The 18109-nt window shown below is 39.7% G+C and overlaps 5 protein-coding genes and 1 long non-coding RNA gene across 7 annotated transcripts; 4 read left to right on the forward strand and 2 right to left on the reverse strand.

The window, feature by feature from the left end:
- Positions 1-472: 472 nt before the first annotated feature.
- Positions 473-3145, reverse strand: LOC116851202 (histone H2B). 2 transcript variants are annotated; one of them, XM_032830399.1, is made up of 2 exons: positions 1730-3145; positions 473-1633 (listed from the first exon to the last, which is right to left on the reverse strand). In XM_032830399.1, the coding sequence occupies exon 1, from the start codon at positions 3094-3096 to the stop codon at positions 2725-2727; it is 372 nt and encodes a 123-aa protein (XP_032686290.1). In that variant the 5' UTR covers positions 3097-3145; the 3' UTR covers positions 473-1633; positions 1730-2724. The 2 variants fall into 2 exon arrangements, with proteins under 2 accessions (XP_032686290.1, XP_032686289.1); XM_032830398.1 differs by having other exon boundaries at positions 473-1346; positions 1449-3145.
- Positions 3146-3309: 164 nt separating this feature from the next.
- LOC116851201 (histone H2A-like) lies at positions 3310-4815 on the forward strand. Its single transcript, XM_032830397.1, has one exon. It carries the CDS (start codon positions 3383-3385, stop codon positions 3755-3757), a length of 375 nt encoding a protein of 124 aa, XP_032686288.1. The 5' UTR covers positions 3310-3382; the 3' UTR covers positions 3758-4815.
- Positions 4816-6284: 1469 nt separating this feature from the next.
- LOC116851203 (histone H4) lies at positions 6285-7940 on the forward strand. Its single transcript, XM_032830400.1, has one exon. The coding sequence runs from the start codon at positions 6352-6354 to the stop codon at positions 6661-6663; it is 312 nt and encodes a 103-aa protein (XP_032686291.1). The 5' UTR covers positions 6285-6351; the 3' UTR covers positions 6664-7940.
- Positions 7941-7998: 58 nt separating this feature from the next.
- On the reverse strand, positions 7999-8857 carry LOC116851199 (histone H3). Its single transcript, XM_032830394.1, has one exon. The coding sequence runs from the start codon at positions 8648-8650 to the stop codon at positions 8240-8242; it is 411 nt and encodes a 136-aa protein (XP_032686285.1). The 5' UTR covers positions 8651-8857; the 3' UTR covers positions 7999-8239.
- A 2836-nt stretch (positions 8858-11693) lies between these two features.
- Positions 11694-12987, forward strand: LOC116851180 (late histone H1-like). The gene has a single exon (XM_032830338.1). The coding sequence runs from the start codon at positions 11772-11774 to the stop codon at positions 12456-12458; it is 687 nt and encodes a 228-aa protein (XP_032686229.1). The 5' UTR covers positions 11694-11771; the 3' UTR covers positions 12459-12987.
- A 2039-nt stretch (positions 12988-15026) lies between these two features.
- Positions 15027-17713, forward strand: LOC116851182. Its single transcript, XR_004379541.1, has 3 exons — positions 15027-15312; positions 15647-15870; positions 17562-17713. It is a non-coding gene; the product is annotated as an uncharacterized LOC116851182 (long non-coding RNA).
- Positions 17714-18109: the final 396 nt, after the last annotated feature.

An 18109-nucleotide genomic window follows, 5' to 3' on the forward strand; every position in this document is an offset into this window, starting at 1 on the left:
CTCCTCTTTTGCATTTTCTGTGTCAATCGTATGTATCAAAGTGTTAAGCCAGCGGCACACGGTGCTTGTTTTCGTGCTGGATTGCTTGCTGTTTTGATTGGTGCATTTCTATCCATTTTCAGAAATGCACCAATCAGAACAGAGTATTCACATTCAGCGAGCAATTCAGCATGAAAACAAGCACCATGTACTGGCTTTATATTCGTCAAGATAAGCGGCGGTCCTTTGCGGAGACTTTGAAATTAAAGCCAGCGACATACAATGCTTGTTTTCGTGCTGGTTTGCTTGCTGAATGGAAATACTCTATTCTGATTGGTACATTTGTAATGATAGATGGATAGAAATGCACCAATCAAAATAGAGTATTTCCATCCAGCAAGTAATCCAGCACGAAACAAGCACCGTGCGCCGTTGGTTTAATTCATCAAAATAATCTTAGAATTATATTCTAAAGGATCCTTTTTGAGAAAAATTTTATTCAATACTCTTTAGTACATATAATGTGAATTATACATATAGGATATTGAATTAAATTTTCTTCAAAAATAACGTTTTGGAGTACACTTTAAACATGAATTCTCTCGATTTAGACTCATTTGTTTTTACTACACGTCTCACAATTTTATTTATTTTTAAAATAATGAGTCTAATAAATAAGTTTTTTAAACTTATTAATCACTTTTAACGGGTGAACCGAATAAACCAATTTCTAAGACATAACTGGCTTTTTTTAATAAATAAATGTTTTAACGAGTCCAAAAAGAACACTGTTGTCTCAAAATAGTTTAAGGGAGGATCCTGCTTTAGGAGGCCTAAAAAAAGCGTTTTTGGGGGGATTTTTTTAGGACAGAAAAAAATAAGCAAGTCTAGCGAACTTTTTAGATTATTTTATTGCATATTTGAACATTAAAAAATTTTTCTTCTAGATGAACCAAGAAAAACCCAAAACATCGTGAAATTTAAAATTTTTCTCAGGTTTGAAAAAAATGTGCTTTTTGTAAAAAAAAATCATTTCAACTTGCTAAAAAAGTTGTTTAGAAATTTTGTTCGTGAATCTTTTTAGTTCAAATAGAAGAGAATACAAAACTGAAGCTAACAAGCCTTGGTTCGTTTTGATTGGTCTAGTTTTCTTGCCATCACGCCCGCCAGTTTAGAAAAATCGTAAAAACGAAAACTCGAGAAAACGCGCTTTAAAGTTTACGATCAGAAAAAACGTTAATTTTCGATTACTTACAGTAATAATACGCTAATCAGCTATTCCTGCGCCATAAAGTAAACCTTCAACTTCCTCAAAAAACTCATTTTGATGCAGTTGCTCGAGTCTACGGGCCGTGCGAGCTTCCTTGCTGGAAAAAGACGTACGCCGGTTTTCCCTCTCAATCCGTGAATTGATTTCGACGCTGAGTATAAATGCTGCACTATTTTATCATATGTTGATTTCGCCAAACCTTGACATATATCCATAAGTCCACAAAACACATGCCTTCTCGTCCAACACCAAGAAGCCTCATCACAAACACAATTCGTCTATTTATTTCGTAACCGGTGTTTATTAACGGTCCTGAATTGATTTCTCGTCAACCGCACATACATGATAATACAATTTTGAAACCCAAGCCTCGATGCCCGCTCTCTGCAAAAATGTTGTTTTGTTTACAAGATCTGCATATTACTATGTCAGAAATTGCAAGAAACACTGTCAGAAATTCAATTGTTCGGTAACAGTGACCTGCATGTACAATTATATTTTCGGTGCTTGCGGTGGCTAATTTCTTCGCACTACTGCTTGTGTTGCACTCTGCATTGTCTGGTTCACTTGTGAATCGATTCCTGTGAAATCTGCGTTTTCGTGGTTTCGCAGAACGATCACTGCTCGATTTATCACCTTTGGGATAACTTGACATGATATTGTAGCGATGTGCACTCGACAAGACTCAGCAAAACTAATCGTTGATGCTAGAAGCAGCTCCGTAGAAGCACGTACCTTTTCAGGTACATAGTTCGGAGTTATTCGAACAGAGGGAAGGAGCGCGCGCTTCAGCTGCCTGAGCGCTCGTATATCTGCTCGACACCTCACTGCGTTTAGTGCTGTATCTTTGAAAATATTGTGAATTAGCCTCTATAACTTTGGATACATATTCTTAGATACATTAGGAATAGATTTAAGCAATAAAAAAATCGATTTTTTGAGCCTTCTAAAGCAGGATTCTCCCTTAAGCTTTCATTGTATTACCATTTCTGCCTCGACAAATCGAATCATTACATTTCAACAGATCAGAAACCTACTTTTCGAAGTGTTTGACTTTACGGATCGGACATTTTTATGGTTTATTCTTAAATATTGACTAATAGTTGAACAAGAATTTTAGTTTCTATTTATTTATAGATAAATAGATTGTAATATTGCGATAAGTTTTAAGTATTGTTAGACACACTAAAACTTAGTGTAATTATAAGTTAAAATCAAGAAAGAACTCGTTAGATTTTTAAGCGTGTTAAATGAATAAAGTTAAATTAAAAACAACGTAACAGTAATCTTCGAACTTCCGATTAATTCTAATAGTTTATTGCTTAGTCTTGTTAATACGATATTGCAATATGTGTTCTTTAGACGTTCGAATAATCTTTACTTAAATTGTAACTTGAATATTAACACGAGTCGAGAGAATATTCACGTTATATTTTTGGGGCCCTGAAAAGGGCCGTTTGGGTGTCAGTACTCGTTCACTTTGAGCTAGTGTACTTAGTAACTGCTTTTGTTCCTTCACTCACGGCGTGCTTTGCCAATTCACCAGGTAGCAAAAGTCTTACGGCAGTTTGGATTTCCCGAGAGGTAATGGTAGAACGTTTGTTGTAGTGAGCCAGTCGTGATGCTTCAGCCGCAATGCGTTCGAAGACATCGTTTACGAAGCTGTTCATGATACTCATGGCTTTACTGGAAATACCGGTGTCAGGATGAACCTGCTTCAATACTTTGTATATGTAGATGGCATAGCTCTCCTTCCTCTTCCTCTTCTTCTTTTTATCAGTTTTGCTGATGTTCTTCTGAGCCTTACCGGCTTTCTTCACCGCCTTGCCGCTAGCCTTCGGTGGCATGGTTGATTATCGCTGAGATAAGTTGTACGCTGAACAGATCGACTGAGAAGTCAAGGTTCGAGTGAGCGGTACTGCTACGGCACGCTTATATATAGTGGCGCGCAACAGCAGCGCCACCCAATCATATGCGAGAAACGCTCGAATGCTACTTTCGCGCAACGCCATTGGTCAGTGCCAGCTGCAGCGAGATGGTATAAATACGGCGCAGCGGAGAGTGAGCGGCACAACTCTACGAGCTTTCGAGCGACTACATTGGTCATACAGCGCATTTATTCATCCAAACGAAATGTCTGGCCGTGGCAAGGGAGGCAAAGCGAAGGGGAAGGCGAAGTCTCGCTCCAACCGAGCAGGTCTGCAGTTTCCAGTCGGTCGTATCCACAGACTTCTCCGCAAAGGCAACTATGCCGAGCGTGTTGGTGCCGGTGCACCCGTCTATCTAGCTGCTGTCATGGAATACTTGGCAGCTGAAGTATTGGAGTTGGCTGGCAATGCAGCTCGTGACAACAAGAAAACCAGGATCATCCCAAGGCACTTACAACTAGCCATCAGGAATGACGAAGAGTTAAATAAACTGCTCTCTGGTGTCACGATTGCTCAGGGTGGAGTACTGCCTAACATCCAAGCAGTGCTGTTGCCGAAGAAGACTGAGAAGAAGGCATAACTTGAAATAGCGGAAACATCACAAATGGCCCTTTTCAGGGCCGCAAATATCTTAAAACGTGGGAATTCCTATCTGCAATTAGTCTTAAGATCTTATTCATCCATCCTTCCTGAACAAAGTTGAAGAAACCAATCTAAAGTATTCGGTTTTTAGTATTAAATCTCACAAATTTTTTCTCGATATAACTGAAGCTAAATTTTAATTATTAATCATTAATTTTGTTCTTGTGTGAACTGAATAAAATCAAAGTATCAAGTATATTGTCTAAATACGATAAACATTTCAATGAATATTAACTTATGCAAAAAGGAAATGATATCGAGAGAAATAAATCGGATAAAATTTCTTTTATAGAGAAACACGAAAAACTAAATTATTTCAATAAAAAAAAATATATACTGTTTCAAATCTTAACTCAGTCATTTCCACATTGAATTCGTATTGAAGTATTTACATAACTTGATTTTACATATAAAAATAAAACCTGTCTCGTAGTTTAACGATTACTATATACGTAAAGATAATTAAATAACAATAACATGTTACCAAACATATCGAAAACAATAATATACAATTAATCCAATTGTGAAATATAGATACGAATTCGACATAAAAATAAGTTAAAGTAGAAAACGTCAATAATGCTGTGGAATATAGGAGTCCACAAAAGCAAATGTTTAGCGTATTTCGACTATATATTTGATATTTCAAACATTCACTTTAAGAAAGTTCAATGTATAAGTATACTCGATAATTGAAACAACCAATTCGTTTCATGATGCTAGTTCTAATTATAACTATGAGATACAAATATTACAATTTCTACTTATTGACAGGTAATGTAATTAGTCACAAAGAACAAGGTGTTTACAACTTTATTCATTTGAAAATTGCTTTCTTTCTTTTACATTTGATTAAATCCTAAAAGTGAGAATAAGAGGCATCAATAAATTAATGTAAACACAAAAACGCGAATACACATTTTGTGTACTTAAATTAAATATTTATAGTATAGTTATAAATATTGTATAGTAAATATTATATAGTATAGTTATAAACTTAGAGAGAGAGAGAAAGATCTAAGCACAATTACTGAGAATAATGCAATAATTTTTTACATAATACATACATTTGATACATGGTTATCAAAAGTCCAAAAAATTCTTATGCTGCAATTCTAAGCAGAATCTAAGTCTCATAATTTGTTCTCATAAAATTCGTCAGAACTTATGAATAGATTTACAAGTCTATGCAATATCATATGTCATACAATTACTCGTAAATATCTACGATTTCATGTAATTTATGATATTTACAAGTGATTGTACGACATATGATATTACATAGCTTGTAAATTTATTCATAAGTTCTGACGAATTTTATGAGAACAAATTACGTGACTTACAATTCTGCTTAAAATTGCAGCATTAATTTAATAGAAGTGGGTAATGTGAACGTTTTCATAAATATCGTTGCTTTCTAAAACAAGTAGATATTGCACATGACGCAATAATTATACGTTATTAACGCTAATGAGGGAGAGAGAAAAGTGAAAGAAGTTAAATTGTCCCTTATTTTGTGAGGGAAAAAGTTCCGTAGGAGAGATTATGTGTGAAATGAAAGGATCTTTCATTTATTTAAATAAAAATTTAAGAGGTAGGTTGTAATGTTTGGTAATTTATCAGAAGCTAGATAATTTACTAACTGGTTCGAAAAAATTCCATTCCGTTGACTTGTTTCGTTGACTCAGAGGGAGAGTTGTTGACTCATTCTCACTCTTTAAGATAACGTAATTACTTATTCGATACGCATTATTTCTGTTATTCGATTAAATTCTCTTATTACCTGAAATAGTATCTTATCCAAATGTAAAGCAAACAAAGTATAGATTCATGTGAGTCACTTGCCTGTAAAAGTGGAGTGGATTTTGGACAATATAGACAGCGAATAAATTCAATACTTAAATAAATTATGAGATTCATTAAAATGATGAACCATTAAAAAAAAAAAAATTGCAGGAGGAAAAACTATTTGTAAAAACTCAGGATTCAAGTACTTATTCGCAAAACGCACTAAAAGAAGATCAAGATATTTTTCAGAATAATGAACAATAGAGTCTCAGCGATTAATCAAACACTTCTGACGTTTTCAGAGCATTGAACACCGCGTTCAGCTTCAAGCGTTTTTTATCATTGCTCTGCCAGGGAAAACCTGCGAATCGATCGCGCTCGGAATTAACACCGAACAGAACACCGTGCTTTTCGGCAGGCGTGTAAGAAAATACGTGTGTGAGGCGAAACGCGCGTAAGGCAGTCATATTACTCATTGTACTATTTGGAGGTTTTTATTCCTCTTGCCGTACGCGCCAAGAAAATAATTCATACGCGTGTATCGCGTGAAAAACGATAATGTGATGTTTCATTGGTTGACATCGCGCGGTTACGTGGACGTTAGACCGAGTAACGACGAGCGCTCCTATTGGCCGATGCCACTGTGGTGGGGAGACACGGGTATAAAAGAGGGTGACCGGCGAGTCGAGCCGTTAATCGAGTTCAGCTTGCACTCGGAGTCTGTATCTCAGCTAAGCATACAAGATGACTGGTCGCGGTAAGGGAGGAAAAGGATTGGGAAAAGGAGGAGCGAAGCGTCACAGGAAGGTTCTTCGCGATAACATCCAGGGTATCACCAAACCGGCGATCCGTCGTCTGGCGCGTCGAGGCGGTGTAAAGCGTATTTCCGGCTTGATCTACGAGGAGACTCGCGGTGTGCTGAAGGTGTTTCTCGAAAACGTCATTCGTGATGCTGTCACCTACACCGAGCACGCGAAACGAAAGACCGTTACCGCCATGGACGTCGTGTACGCTCTGAAACGCCAAGGCAGGACCCTGTACGGCTTCGGCGGATAAACGAAGAAACAGTGCGCATTCCTCCAAACCAATCGGCCCTTTTCAGGGCCACAAATCATTCAAACGTTTGGGCAATTCTCATTCGCTATATTTTCTACAAGCATGACAAAAGGATTCTTGACGTCCCTGACATGAAGTTCGTGCAGTGAATGAATGAAAGTGAAACTTGAATATTCAAGGTTGTTCGTCAACTGTGTTCTTATGCTTACAAAATCATTAGTCGATAGATGTATATATCAATGGCTCATTTAATCAACTAATTAGATGTATGTGTAACGTTAAGTCAACGAAAAAATGTTAGATTTACATTTCGTATTCCTCAAGAATATGTAAACCAGTTTCGTTTCCTCAAGGTTGCTTTCTTTTACACTTCATTAAATTCCAAAAGTAAAAACGAAGCATCGATGAATCAGTTCACAAGCATCATACGCGAAATGAATATTCTGTATTTGTGTTGTATGAATTAAATATTTTATAACACAATTCTAAAGTGAAAGTCTCTAAAAGAGGGAGCATAGTTTTTCTAAAAGGAATGCAATAATTTTCTGATACATGATTACCAAAAGTCAAAAGTTCCTAATTTGGTAAGAATAGATAATATGAATGTTTCCATAACCACTGCTTCCCGAAATAAATGGATATTGCATGATATATTCATACATTATTAACGTTAATGGGAAAGAAGAGGCAAAAGAAATTTGATATTACATTAATATAAAATTAACATTTTTTTACATATCAAGCTCTGTATGTGTAGTCTACATATTTTGTTACTGTAGAAAAAAATGTGTAGGCTATTTTGTTTAGTATTGATGCTAAAAGGAATGAGAGATAAGATTCAAATTCTTATTTTTTGTCATGCTCTTTGGCTTGTACTCTGAATTCTTTTTTAGCGATAAATGAGCCTCTAAAAGTAACTTATAACTAGTCAAAAAGCTTATAAACTACTTTTAGTCATTTATTGTTAAAAGAGACAGGATACGAACCTTTGTGTTCTCGATTCTAAAAGTTTCTAAAAGTTTTATGACTTTGAGAATCTCCCTGCACACATGTGAATAATCGCGTAATTCTTTATAATGGAGAAATAAAATGTCCCCGGATTTTTAAACGTAGTATCGTGTTAAGTCCAACACTCATTCACGAGTGATGAGTCATATGAGTATTGTAAATTTTATCAAGGTTTAGCTTATTTTTCATAAACACGTTTTTACTATAGCTGTGCACGTTTGCTGCCATGCGTTACTTTGGTGTGTAATGTATCATTTATTCAAACGATGCGAATTGTCTTACGTGTATTTAACATAAAAATGTAAATTGTAAATTGTTGAAAATGTAAAATCTTATGCTTTCAAATACTGTAATTAATTAAATTATACTAATTATAGCATAAAAATTGAAATTATTTTGCCTACTTGTTATATTAAGACTTGTAAATATATTCAAGTTTCAAAGAAACTTGAAATGCATTAAACAGGACGATTTACTATATAAATTGGAGCCATTAGCGAATTTGAGATTTCCATCGATGTAAGATGATTGGTGGCCCTGAAAAGGGCCGATTGAAAAACTTCTCTAATTAAGCACGCTCCCCACGAATACGACGCGCAAGCTGAATATCTTTTGGCATGATGGTGACTCGTTTGGCATGAATGGCACAAAGGTTGGTATCTTCAAACAAGCCAACGAGGTAGGCCTCACTGGCTTCCTGAAGGGCCATTACAGCAGAGCTCTGGAAACGCAAGTCGGTCTTGAAGTCCTGAGCGATCTCACGAACGAGACGCTGGAAGGGCAGCTTGCGGATTAGAAGTTCTGTGCTCTTCTGGTAACGACGGATCTCACGAAGAGCTACCGTTCCAGGCCTGTAACGATGAGGCTTCTTCACTCCACCAGTAGCAGGCGCGCTCTTGCGAGCTGCCTTGGTGGCCAGCTGTTTTCGTGGGGCCTTGCCTCCGGTGGATTTACGAGCAGTCTGCTTCGTACGTGCCATCTTTCGTCAATTTCTATCGGAGCAAACTATGCTTACGGTTGCAGCGTGCAAGTGAGTGCCTGCTTCACTCCGGGCGCCTATTTAACGACGTCAGCGTGAGAACCTCGCGCGTTGATTGGCTGCGGCGCTGGTAGTGGGGGAAGGCGGACGCATCGGCCAATCAGAGGGCTCTGCGAGACAGCTGCGTTTCAACGGACGCCTCTGGCGGAAGGAACTCGCTCCTCGTGCGTCGTTCTTGATCCTAAATGTTATGTTTTATGATTTTTTCATAATCTCATCGCATATGCGAGAGCGTTGATATATCATTATTGAGGAAAGACATAGCAGCTCGCTGGAGATGCGTCCCGATCGCAAAACACGATTTGCATGCGAAGCGTGTCGGGTAGGATTGTAATGTTTATATGTTTATGCAAAACTCCATCCTGAACATTCTCTTTAAATATACGAAACACACATTCCACAATTCCCACGCTAAAATATTAAAAACTCAATGCCTGTCCGAGTTGCCTCAATCAAATCGGATACTTGGAATAAATACTTCCATCGCGTGATTCAGATCGACCTTTGCAGATAACGAAGTCGGATGTTTAATGCGACTCAAGTTACGACCAATAAACTTAACGCCCCTGAGTATTCATGCTCGATACATCGAATATTCCAAGTGAATACTCGCTCCAGATTTGAAACCCGTTGTGACAGCTCGTTTATGTCTACGAGCATTGTTTCTTCGATGACTTTATGATTTTTAATCCGTAATGACACTAAGTAAAAATTTGAATGAATCAGCATCAAGAAGGGCAAAAATATTAATGGAATTGAATACTTCATTGTAGCCAAAATCCGTCTTCGATCTATATTCAATTTTGCAAAATTGAATTTTTTAGCAATACGTGATATAAGTATCAATTATTTCTCTGGATACAAAAATTTCACTTACATATCCATCTCTTCTCTAAAGAAACTTAGTACTTGGAGATACAGATTTATTCTTAGACGCGCGACGCGTAATCTGGATCAGACAACATTGTTTATCGAGAACTTTATTTACTTGCTTTAATCTAGTCAAGAACATAATGGTTAAAGTAAAATATGATAACAATTGGTCTCCCTGTATAGGCGCAGTAAAATATCGATAAATGTGCACCCTTGCATGTGTCAGCTTAATCGTAACTTTGCGTGTTTAGTTTTTTTTCAGTAGATTATAAATGACAGTCTAAATTATTAGAAACAGCGTGTCATGCTTCAAATTAATGTGATTAACATAATTGCACGTCGGTGACAATTTGCAATGACTGATCTAGAGAAGTTCAATAAGCAGCGACTTTTGCGATTCGATGAAATATACATTCACGTAGTACTTCTAGTTTCCTTCTTCGCCACTCGACTGTTTGAATAAATTTACGCAAAAGAGATATTTTCTCTCAAAAGTCACGAATATTGCGTGCGACAATATACTTTCGCGAGATTCGTCCATATGAAAAACGCGAAGACGTTAAACGCCGTTGTACAGTAAATGAAGAGAAGAAAATGCTGCGGATACTTTTAGAGTCTCACTTTAAACCTTAAACATCGAGTCGAAACCTTAAACATGGATATAATAATATTCCAGCAGCGCGTTACGGAAATATCTCATGGTCTCCAAAAAATCCGAGATTAAAATTAACAATCAACGTCGCATCATTCTGAAAGCGTAAAATAGAAAAAACTGGGACGCGTGGTAAAACAGCGTCGAGTCGGGTAGTAACAGTTTGTATATTCATACAGTACGACTTTATCAAAGCGGATATACGTCAAACTGCTGCATTTTTATCATACTCAATGTCTCTTGTATATTCATAGACCTTCCTGTTGACATGTCAACATGAACGTAATTGCGGAAAGACGCGTCATTGGTCCTCGGAGTTGATCGGATTTTTATTGCAAATTCGGCAAAAGTAATTCTTAAGGGAATGAAACAAGTCTTCTTTTCATGCAAACATCGATTCAACCAACATCGCTTAATGATGTTGTAACAGCGAGGTGGAGATAAGTATCTCCGCGACGTCGTTGTGACATAAATCCCGGAATATCCTGAAACTTGAGTTTCGAGCGATCAGCAATAGGGAGAATCCAACGGTGTCGATTTTAGGTCGGGTAAATTTGCAAAACTGACGAAAGTCGCGATCGATAGGCTCGCGACACGATATTTCGCGCTCTCTCGGTCACACACGGATCGGGAAAGAGTCCGCGTGTGAAATTGGCGAATTTTCCTGAAAGGCAACGCATCGCACGTATTTATTGTTAATCCGACGTTATTTTTCATTACTGCGAATCTCTGCACATTACTACGCTATCTTGTCGCGCCGTTCACTGACGACGGCAACGTTTAACTGCACAGGTATAATCGACGGCTTACAGAGGGCCGCGTGGCCGTATACGCGATGTTTTCGCGCGTAAATTCGACAATTACGCGGCCAACATTGCAACGTGATTGCGTATGCACTCGTCCCGACCGATAATAGCAATTTACAGCATTCGGTAAAATTGTCTGCAAATGTACTTTGTAATCGGTATTCACATTGTGTTGCACTAACGCTTGTATTCTGCCATCCGCGAAAGTTGCTTTTTTACGCGCGAATATGGTATCTCGCTCGGCCTGCACACTTGCGATCGGTTAGCACAGCTATCACGACGTTCCATAAGCCGCATATGCTCATCGTGCATCGATAATTAAATTGTTTATTAACTTATTTCTCGAGTTGTATCGTCGCGCGCGAACGAATCGGGTGCGCGCGTCGCACGGAACCGCGAAAAAATCCACGTGTATTGATCGCCAGCGGCCGGCAAAGCGTATCAAACGGAAGCAGCTACTTGCTGCTAAGTATCCGCATGCCGATCGCATGGCCTTCATTGTGCAAAATATTGTTTAAACGACGAACAATTGCCGGCCGGTCTTTCATTCCCAGCGACATGTTACCTGCAACATTGGGAGGGTCTCTCTCCATGGTCCGCGCTCCTAGTACAAGAGACGCGCCGCGCGGCAGCAGTGTCGAATAGAGGCATCTGTGAACGTTCGTAGCGTTTATATTTGTACCTTGTCTTCAGTCGAGCATCGTCTCTTCTCTAGCTCTCATCAACCGCTATGGAGGATAAGAACGCGTCCGGGAATACTGCCGCGGTGGAAAATACAGCCGCAGGTTCTCCGCCAACGAAGAAGGCCGCCAAGTCCAAGGCGAAGACCCAACGGCCGAAGTCGTCGCACCCGTCGACGGCGAAGATGGTCACGACCGCTATCAAGGAGCTGAAGGACCGCAAGGGTTCGTCCGTGCAGGCGATCAAGAAGTACATCGCCTCGACGTACAAGGTCGACGGCGAGAAATTCGCGCCCTTCATCAAGAGGTACTTGAAAGCAGCGGTGACGTCCGGCGCAGTGGTGCAGACCAAGGGTAAAGGCGCGTCGGGTTCGTTCAAGTTGGCAGTCGTGAAATCTGGCACGGAGGACAAGGAGAAGCGCGGCACGAAGAAGTTGGCCGCGAAGAAGGCCGCGCCGAAGAAGAAGGCCGTGGTAGCGAAGAAGGCGCCGGCGGAAAAGAAACCGGCTGCAGCCAAGAAGACCCAGGCCGAGAAGAAGCCAGCGGCGCAGAAGAAGACCGCCAAGACGGCGGCGGCGAAGAAGGTTGAGGCCGCAGCGAAGCAGAAGGCGGCGGCGCAAGTGAAGAGCCTGTCCAAGACCAAGAAGGCCACCAAAGCACCGGCCGCCAAAACCAAGACGCCGAAGCCGAAGACCGCCAAAGCTGCTCCTAAGACCGCGAAGGCAGCGAAAAAATAATTCTCTGACGCAGATACACACAATTGGCCCTTTTCAGGGCCCTAATTCTCTCATACGTTGAATTACCTCGTAGTCGTAATCAATTTTTCAGCATTTCATCCACCTTTCAATCATAACCTCAAAAAATCAAAATTTCACTCAATACTTTATTGCAGAAAACGTAAAAGAAAACCTTGAGTGTTAAGGCAGATTAGGTTAGGTTAGATTTTCAAGGTTAGAATTTCTAGAAAGACTGAATAGTTGTATTTATTCAAGTTCGAAAAGGATAGACTAATCAAATAGAGTAACAGAACCTTTCATTTTTTATTTATAACTTCATTACATTTTAAATCATTTTCCACTTATCAAGTATTATCATAAAATATTTTACTCAGTACTTATTAATTGCGTCACAATAATAGAACAATGAATCATGAGCAAAGCAGCAAAGAGTCATTCCATAATGTCTCACGTCGCGTCCTACTTAAATTAATTAAAAAGTCGCATATTGTATATTTCTAAGCGTTAAATAACAGTCAATTAGTTTGAATGTATTTTATTTCAAGTCACAAGTAACCCATACATTTAGCACAGCAACATATATCGTGGACAAATGATACACGTGGACAAGTCGATCTCGTGTTGGAAACTTTTCTCCAATGAACAGATCGCACGTAGCAACAGGCCGTGATCCGACCGCGTGAATCGGATTCTTTTCGATCGCGAGAGTCCGAGCTATGCACAATTGTAGTCTGTAGAAAATTCGGTTGCAAGCGGCGGCAACGCAGCTGTGATATAGCCGGACGTTTAGGACTTCTCCACGTGGGCAGGTGTTAGCAGAATCGTGATTGATTTACTTGAGCGCGCATACTTTCCCTAACCGTTCTCGACTGGTCGTGGCCGGCTCCTCGTCAGCAAGTCAATAAGTTCTAGGCGGGAGAAAGTTCTGGCGAAGAGAATTGATGAAATTAATAGGTTAAATAATACACGATGACAACACGATGACGCCGATCTCCTGGAGTTCGTGGCGACGAAAGTTACGGGCGACATCGAGCCGCACGTAACCCCCCTTGAATAGTAACCCTTCGCGAGAAGAAAGCGCGGTGGAAAAGAGCTTCTCGAGATCCTCCTCCCATGCCCTTTTTTTTCAAGTCTCCGAGAAGACCCGGGCGCGATGCGACTTTCAATTAGAAGAATCATGGACCAGATTATTAAGGTCACGGGAGGCCTGGAATAGTTACGGAAATGTTTACGTCATTCTTACATTCGTGTTAGCTTCTGTGTGTGTGCCTTTTTTTTCTTATGGTGCCAGAGAGATCGAATTTCTATTGTACGTTCTGAAAACATCACGGGAGAAATAATCGGACGAACATTTAAGGTCCCGTTATGCACGTTGCGATTTAGGTTAGTTAACACTCGTGGAGATCGAAGAATTTCGCCTCTGAGCTTTTCCCTCGACTCAGAAATGATATCCACAATGCGGACGTGAACGAGAGAGCATTCGATGGCATGTAACCTAACCTGTACGTTGTTACAATTCTATCGATTAAGATATCTTGAGATATTAGTTAACGTATCGTGTTTCCATTCACTCTTTTCGTCCATAAGGCGATGCTTTCAAGAAGTTCGTTACCTGTGACGTTGATTAACAACGTACGTTAGGTTAACGTGGGGATGAGGTATCAAACGGCTCAATAGTATCTTACTAAACAAAATTATCTTTTCGACATCTGTGATGTTTAATTTGCTTTTCTAAACTAAGTTGCGTGCGTACACACACGGACGCTGAGAATGGCTGTTTGTTAAATATCTTTCCATCGACATGTCGATAATATTACTGTCCCGTTTTGATCGGCTGATACGTGCGACGATCACGAACAAGAAACCTAAAGAAACGGAGAGAACGTGAAGGGAATGGAGGAATTATCCCTACAGACTGCATGTTTCATCACTGCTTAATTTCTACATTAAAGACAAATAGCGTCGTTTCGTCCTTACAAATGCAGCTTTAACAAAATATTTTCGAGCAGGAAGTTTACGACTGATTGCAACAGATGACGCGACTTTGTCGTAAACGCTTGCAAAACCTCTACTTCGGGTTTTTCCGCAAAAAGAAACATTTGCTCGTTTTCAGGTAATGTTTATTCGATAAGATCCAACAGGTTATGGCATTATTTATTCTCTTTGACACGAAACGACATCGACGACATGACCATCGGTAAAGGAACGTTTTACTTTCAAATTTCGGCAACATGACCGAGGCGCTGTCGGACACGTAGCGCTGGCTGTCGCCGGTTCGGCTCCGTGATTGGTCCTCCCGTATTTGTCCAGTCAAGATTCTCCTTGGGCTGTGATTGGCTCGAGATGACGCCGTGCTTACTTTGCTTCGGTAACGTATCGATAGAGGGCAGTTCCCGACTGCAGGAGTCGCATTGGTAAAGCAGAATCCATGAACGTCGCAAGTCGTTGACAAGGATCCGCTTTATCGACAGACATTAACGCGTTGCGAAACATCGTCGATGAAATTAACGAGAAACTCTCGCCATCTGCCAAGAGATATCGGCAACCACAGGAGACATATACAAGCTAATCAAAAGACCTATTATGGTTCTGTGTGAGAAATGAAAATATACGAAAAACGAGCAGATTTAGAATATTTATAATTTCATTAGTCAAAACAACAACAATAACATTTAGTGAATTCGCTCACTTTTTGCATTTTTACTTCTTACACAGACCTTCAGGCCACTTTGAAAATCCTCAAACCGGATTGTTAAACGAAACCGTTGTCGGTCGATTGATGTATACTGGATTTCAAGCCTCTGTGCAAAAAGAAAGGTGTGGAAAATTCCAACATGTTTCCACGGAATCTGCCGTAAGTCATATTCGCGTTTTATTACACACTGCAAAGAAATATGTAGGGCAAACCACAACTATTGATATTCTCCTTAGTCATTAGCATTTTAGAAAAATCTTATTTTTACAACATTCCAATCCAGTTTTTTGCAGACACTTTATTCTTAAATTCTCTTTTATTGATAAAGGTATCTCTAAATAAGCTTTCTAATTGGCTCTCAGTCATATTTAGAAGTACTCTTATCAATAAAAGAGAATCCAGGATTAAATCTTTTCAAGTAAACTTGATTTTACTTGTCAATCATGTAATTTCTTTCCTAGTATGAAATTGCGAAAAGTGATTAATTTTGCAGTACTTGGAGGCGATCATGAATCCTTTTCTTCAGTGCAAACTCATGAAAAATGAATATTTTGAGATGTTTTTAAAGTTAGATTTTTCACTTTTCACGAGTTCACGCTAGAAGAAAAGACTCGTGATTAATTTCCTGAATAAAGGTGCTGAATGCAGGAGAAACCAAGTTTTTCTAGAGCGCCAATGAGTAAGGGAGATGCCAACAATTGTGTGATTTACAGCTAGGTAAGTTTGCGATACGTCGGGAGGAATGCACGTTGACGAACAGACGCGCGAGTAAACTTGATTGCATGACGCGGCCGAGCTCGTAAAGTCAATAAACACGTCAGAGGAGAGACCTTCGCGAGTGAGACCACGTCGTCGTCGTCTTTCGAGCAATAAAGTCCGCGAATATGCTTCGCGACTTTGATGCCTTCAGCTGAGAATTTATCCGCGCTATTATACTCGTTCTCGCTCATCTTATTCGCGCGAATCCAAGCCGGGGTCGCCGAGCGATGCGTCCGTTGCTCCAATTACTATGCGCATCTTCGGCGGGAGTAAAGGAAGATCGCGTCCGAAGGTCGTCTTTGTGTCGAGAGCGATGAACCTTCGCGTTGGCCTCGCCAAAGCGACGAAGAAGCCGCGCGGTTGCCAGTTCGGCCACCAGTTAAAATCACCCGAATCGGTTATCGCGAAATCCGGTAAATATGCAGTATGACGCTCTTACCTTGGATTTTTTTTTATTCTCTACTTTATAACAGAGTTTATGCTTTTGATTAAAGCAGAGAAAAGCATGTATGAATTATTGCAGAGTTTATGCTTTTGATTAAAGTAGAGAAAGGCATGTAATAATTATGTTTAACGTAAAATTTAGACACATATGTTAGACATATTAACACAAAGTTTGAAATTTTTATAATGAAAATTATCACTTTCCTACTTACCGATATCATTAAAACATTAAAAATAAAAAAAAAACAAGAAGACGAAAAATGACCCACAATGTTCGCTTTCAGAAATCAATTCTACGCGTTAAAAAATACAAATTTGCAAAGTTTGAAAAAAATCCAAGGTGAGAGCGTTATACTGCTATATTTACTCGAAATTCCGAAGTGCGCTCACACATAAGTCACATATCGCGCTGTGCGTCTCTTCGCGGACGTTTCCCCGTCACAGGCACGCTTGTCATTTTCCGTTTACGAGCACGCGATATCGCAGTATCGAGCCTGAGCGCAAAGATTGTCGCAATCGTTTCCGACAGTGTCGTAGACATAAGTCGGTGTCAGAAGTCACGCGCAAGGATTGACATAGACGTATGCTGCATCGATTGTGTCGTCTAATCATATTTTGGTCTGTTCTTTTCAGCTACACAGCAGCTACACTGCTGAACTGGTGCAATAAGTTAAAGTGAGACAAGTATATTTTTTTCTCACTCTAACTTATTACATCAGTTCAGCAGTGCAGCTGAAAAGAACAGACCATTTGATACAGCATACGTCTACGCCAATCCTTGTGCGTTGACTTCCGACACTGACTTACGTCACAACACTGTCGTAAACGATTGCGATAATCTTTGTGCTCTCAGGCCCATCGTCGGCTTACGTCGTGTGAAATCCGACCATAGACATACGTACTATAAGATAGACTCTCGGCGCACGGATCTTTGGGGGAACGAAGGGAAAAGCAAAACATAGAGGAACTTCTTTCTGTCTTTATCCGCGTGGGGGCAGAATGCGCGTCTTTTAATAGTCACGGCGGGAACTATACATATTCTCATCCAAGCATACTCTTACGAAAAAAATACGAAAAAACCCTCAATTCTGGGTGTTAACACTCAAATTTAGGTGTTTATCCCTAGTTTTTCCCTTAGTTTCGTAAGGGTATGCGCGTAATTAAATTATTTCATCATTTGAATACTAATACAAGTCCAATTTCAGATTAGTCCAGCAACATCGACGTTTAATGACATGAATAACGTGTTTCGAGGAAAATATATGGAATAAAATGTACATAACTAAAAGCAATCTATTCTATGGTATATTTAGATTATTATGACTTTACTATTACTTTTTATTGCTATTACTGTCAATAATGCGTGAGCAGCAAAGAGCAGAAATTCATTAATGCTTTGCTTCTCTCTCTGTTCTGCCAAACCCAATTTATATAAGGAAGTGTATGGAATACTTAGTCTATCTTATATGTTCGACGATCAATTGGCCGTATACATTTCGAAATACGCGCGAGTGCGACGTTTTCCATGGTACATTGGCTTTCCTTCTAATGGAAATGGATATATGTCCGGAGGCCGCGTCTGCGACTATCGATTTTCCGCTTCGGAGATGCGTAGCAACGAGCGTTTCGAATGTAAAAAGCATGACGCGGAGGAGAAGTATCTGCCCCAAAGCGTCGATATGCGAATACTGCGAAGATATTTTGGCATGGACACACATCCATACAGACCTTGACCGCGATTATGGGCTTCAAA

This window comes from Odontomachus brunneus, unplaced genomic scaffold, assembly GCF_010583005.1.
Source record: "Odontomachus brunneus isolate Ranch 3 - 2012 unplaced genomic scaffold, Obru_v1 Obru_scaffold_167, whole genome shotgun sequence".
NCBI lineage: Eukaryota > Metazoa > Arthropoda > Insecta > Hymenoptera > Formicidae > Odontomachus > Odontomachus brunneus.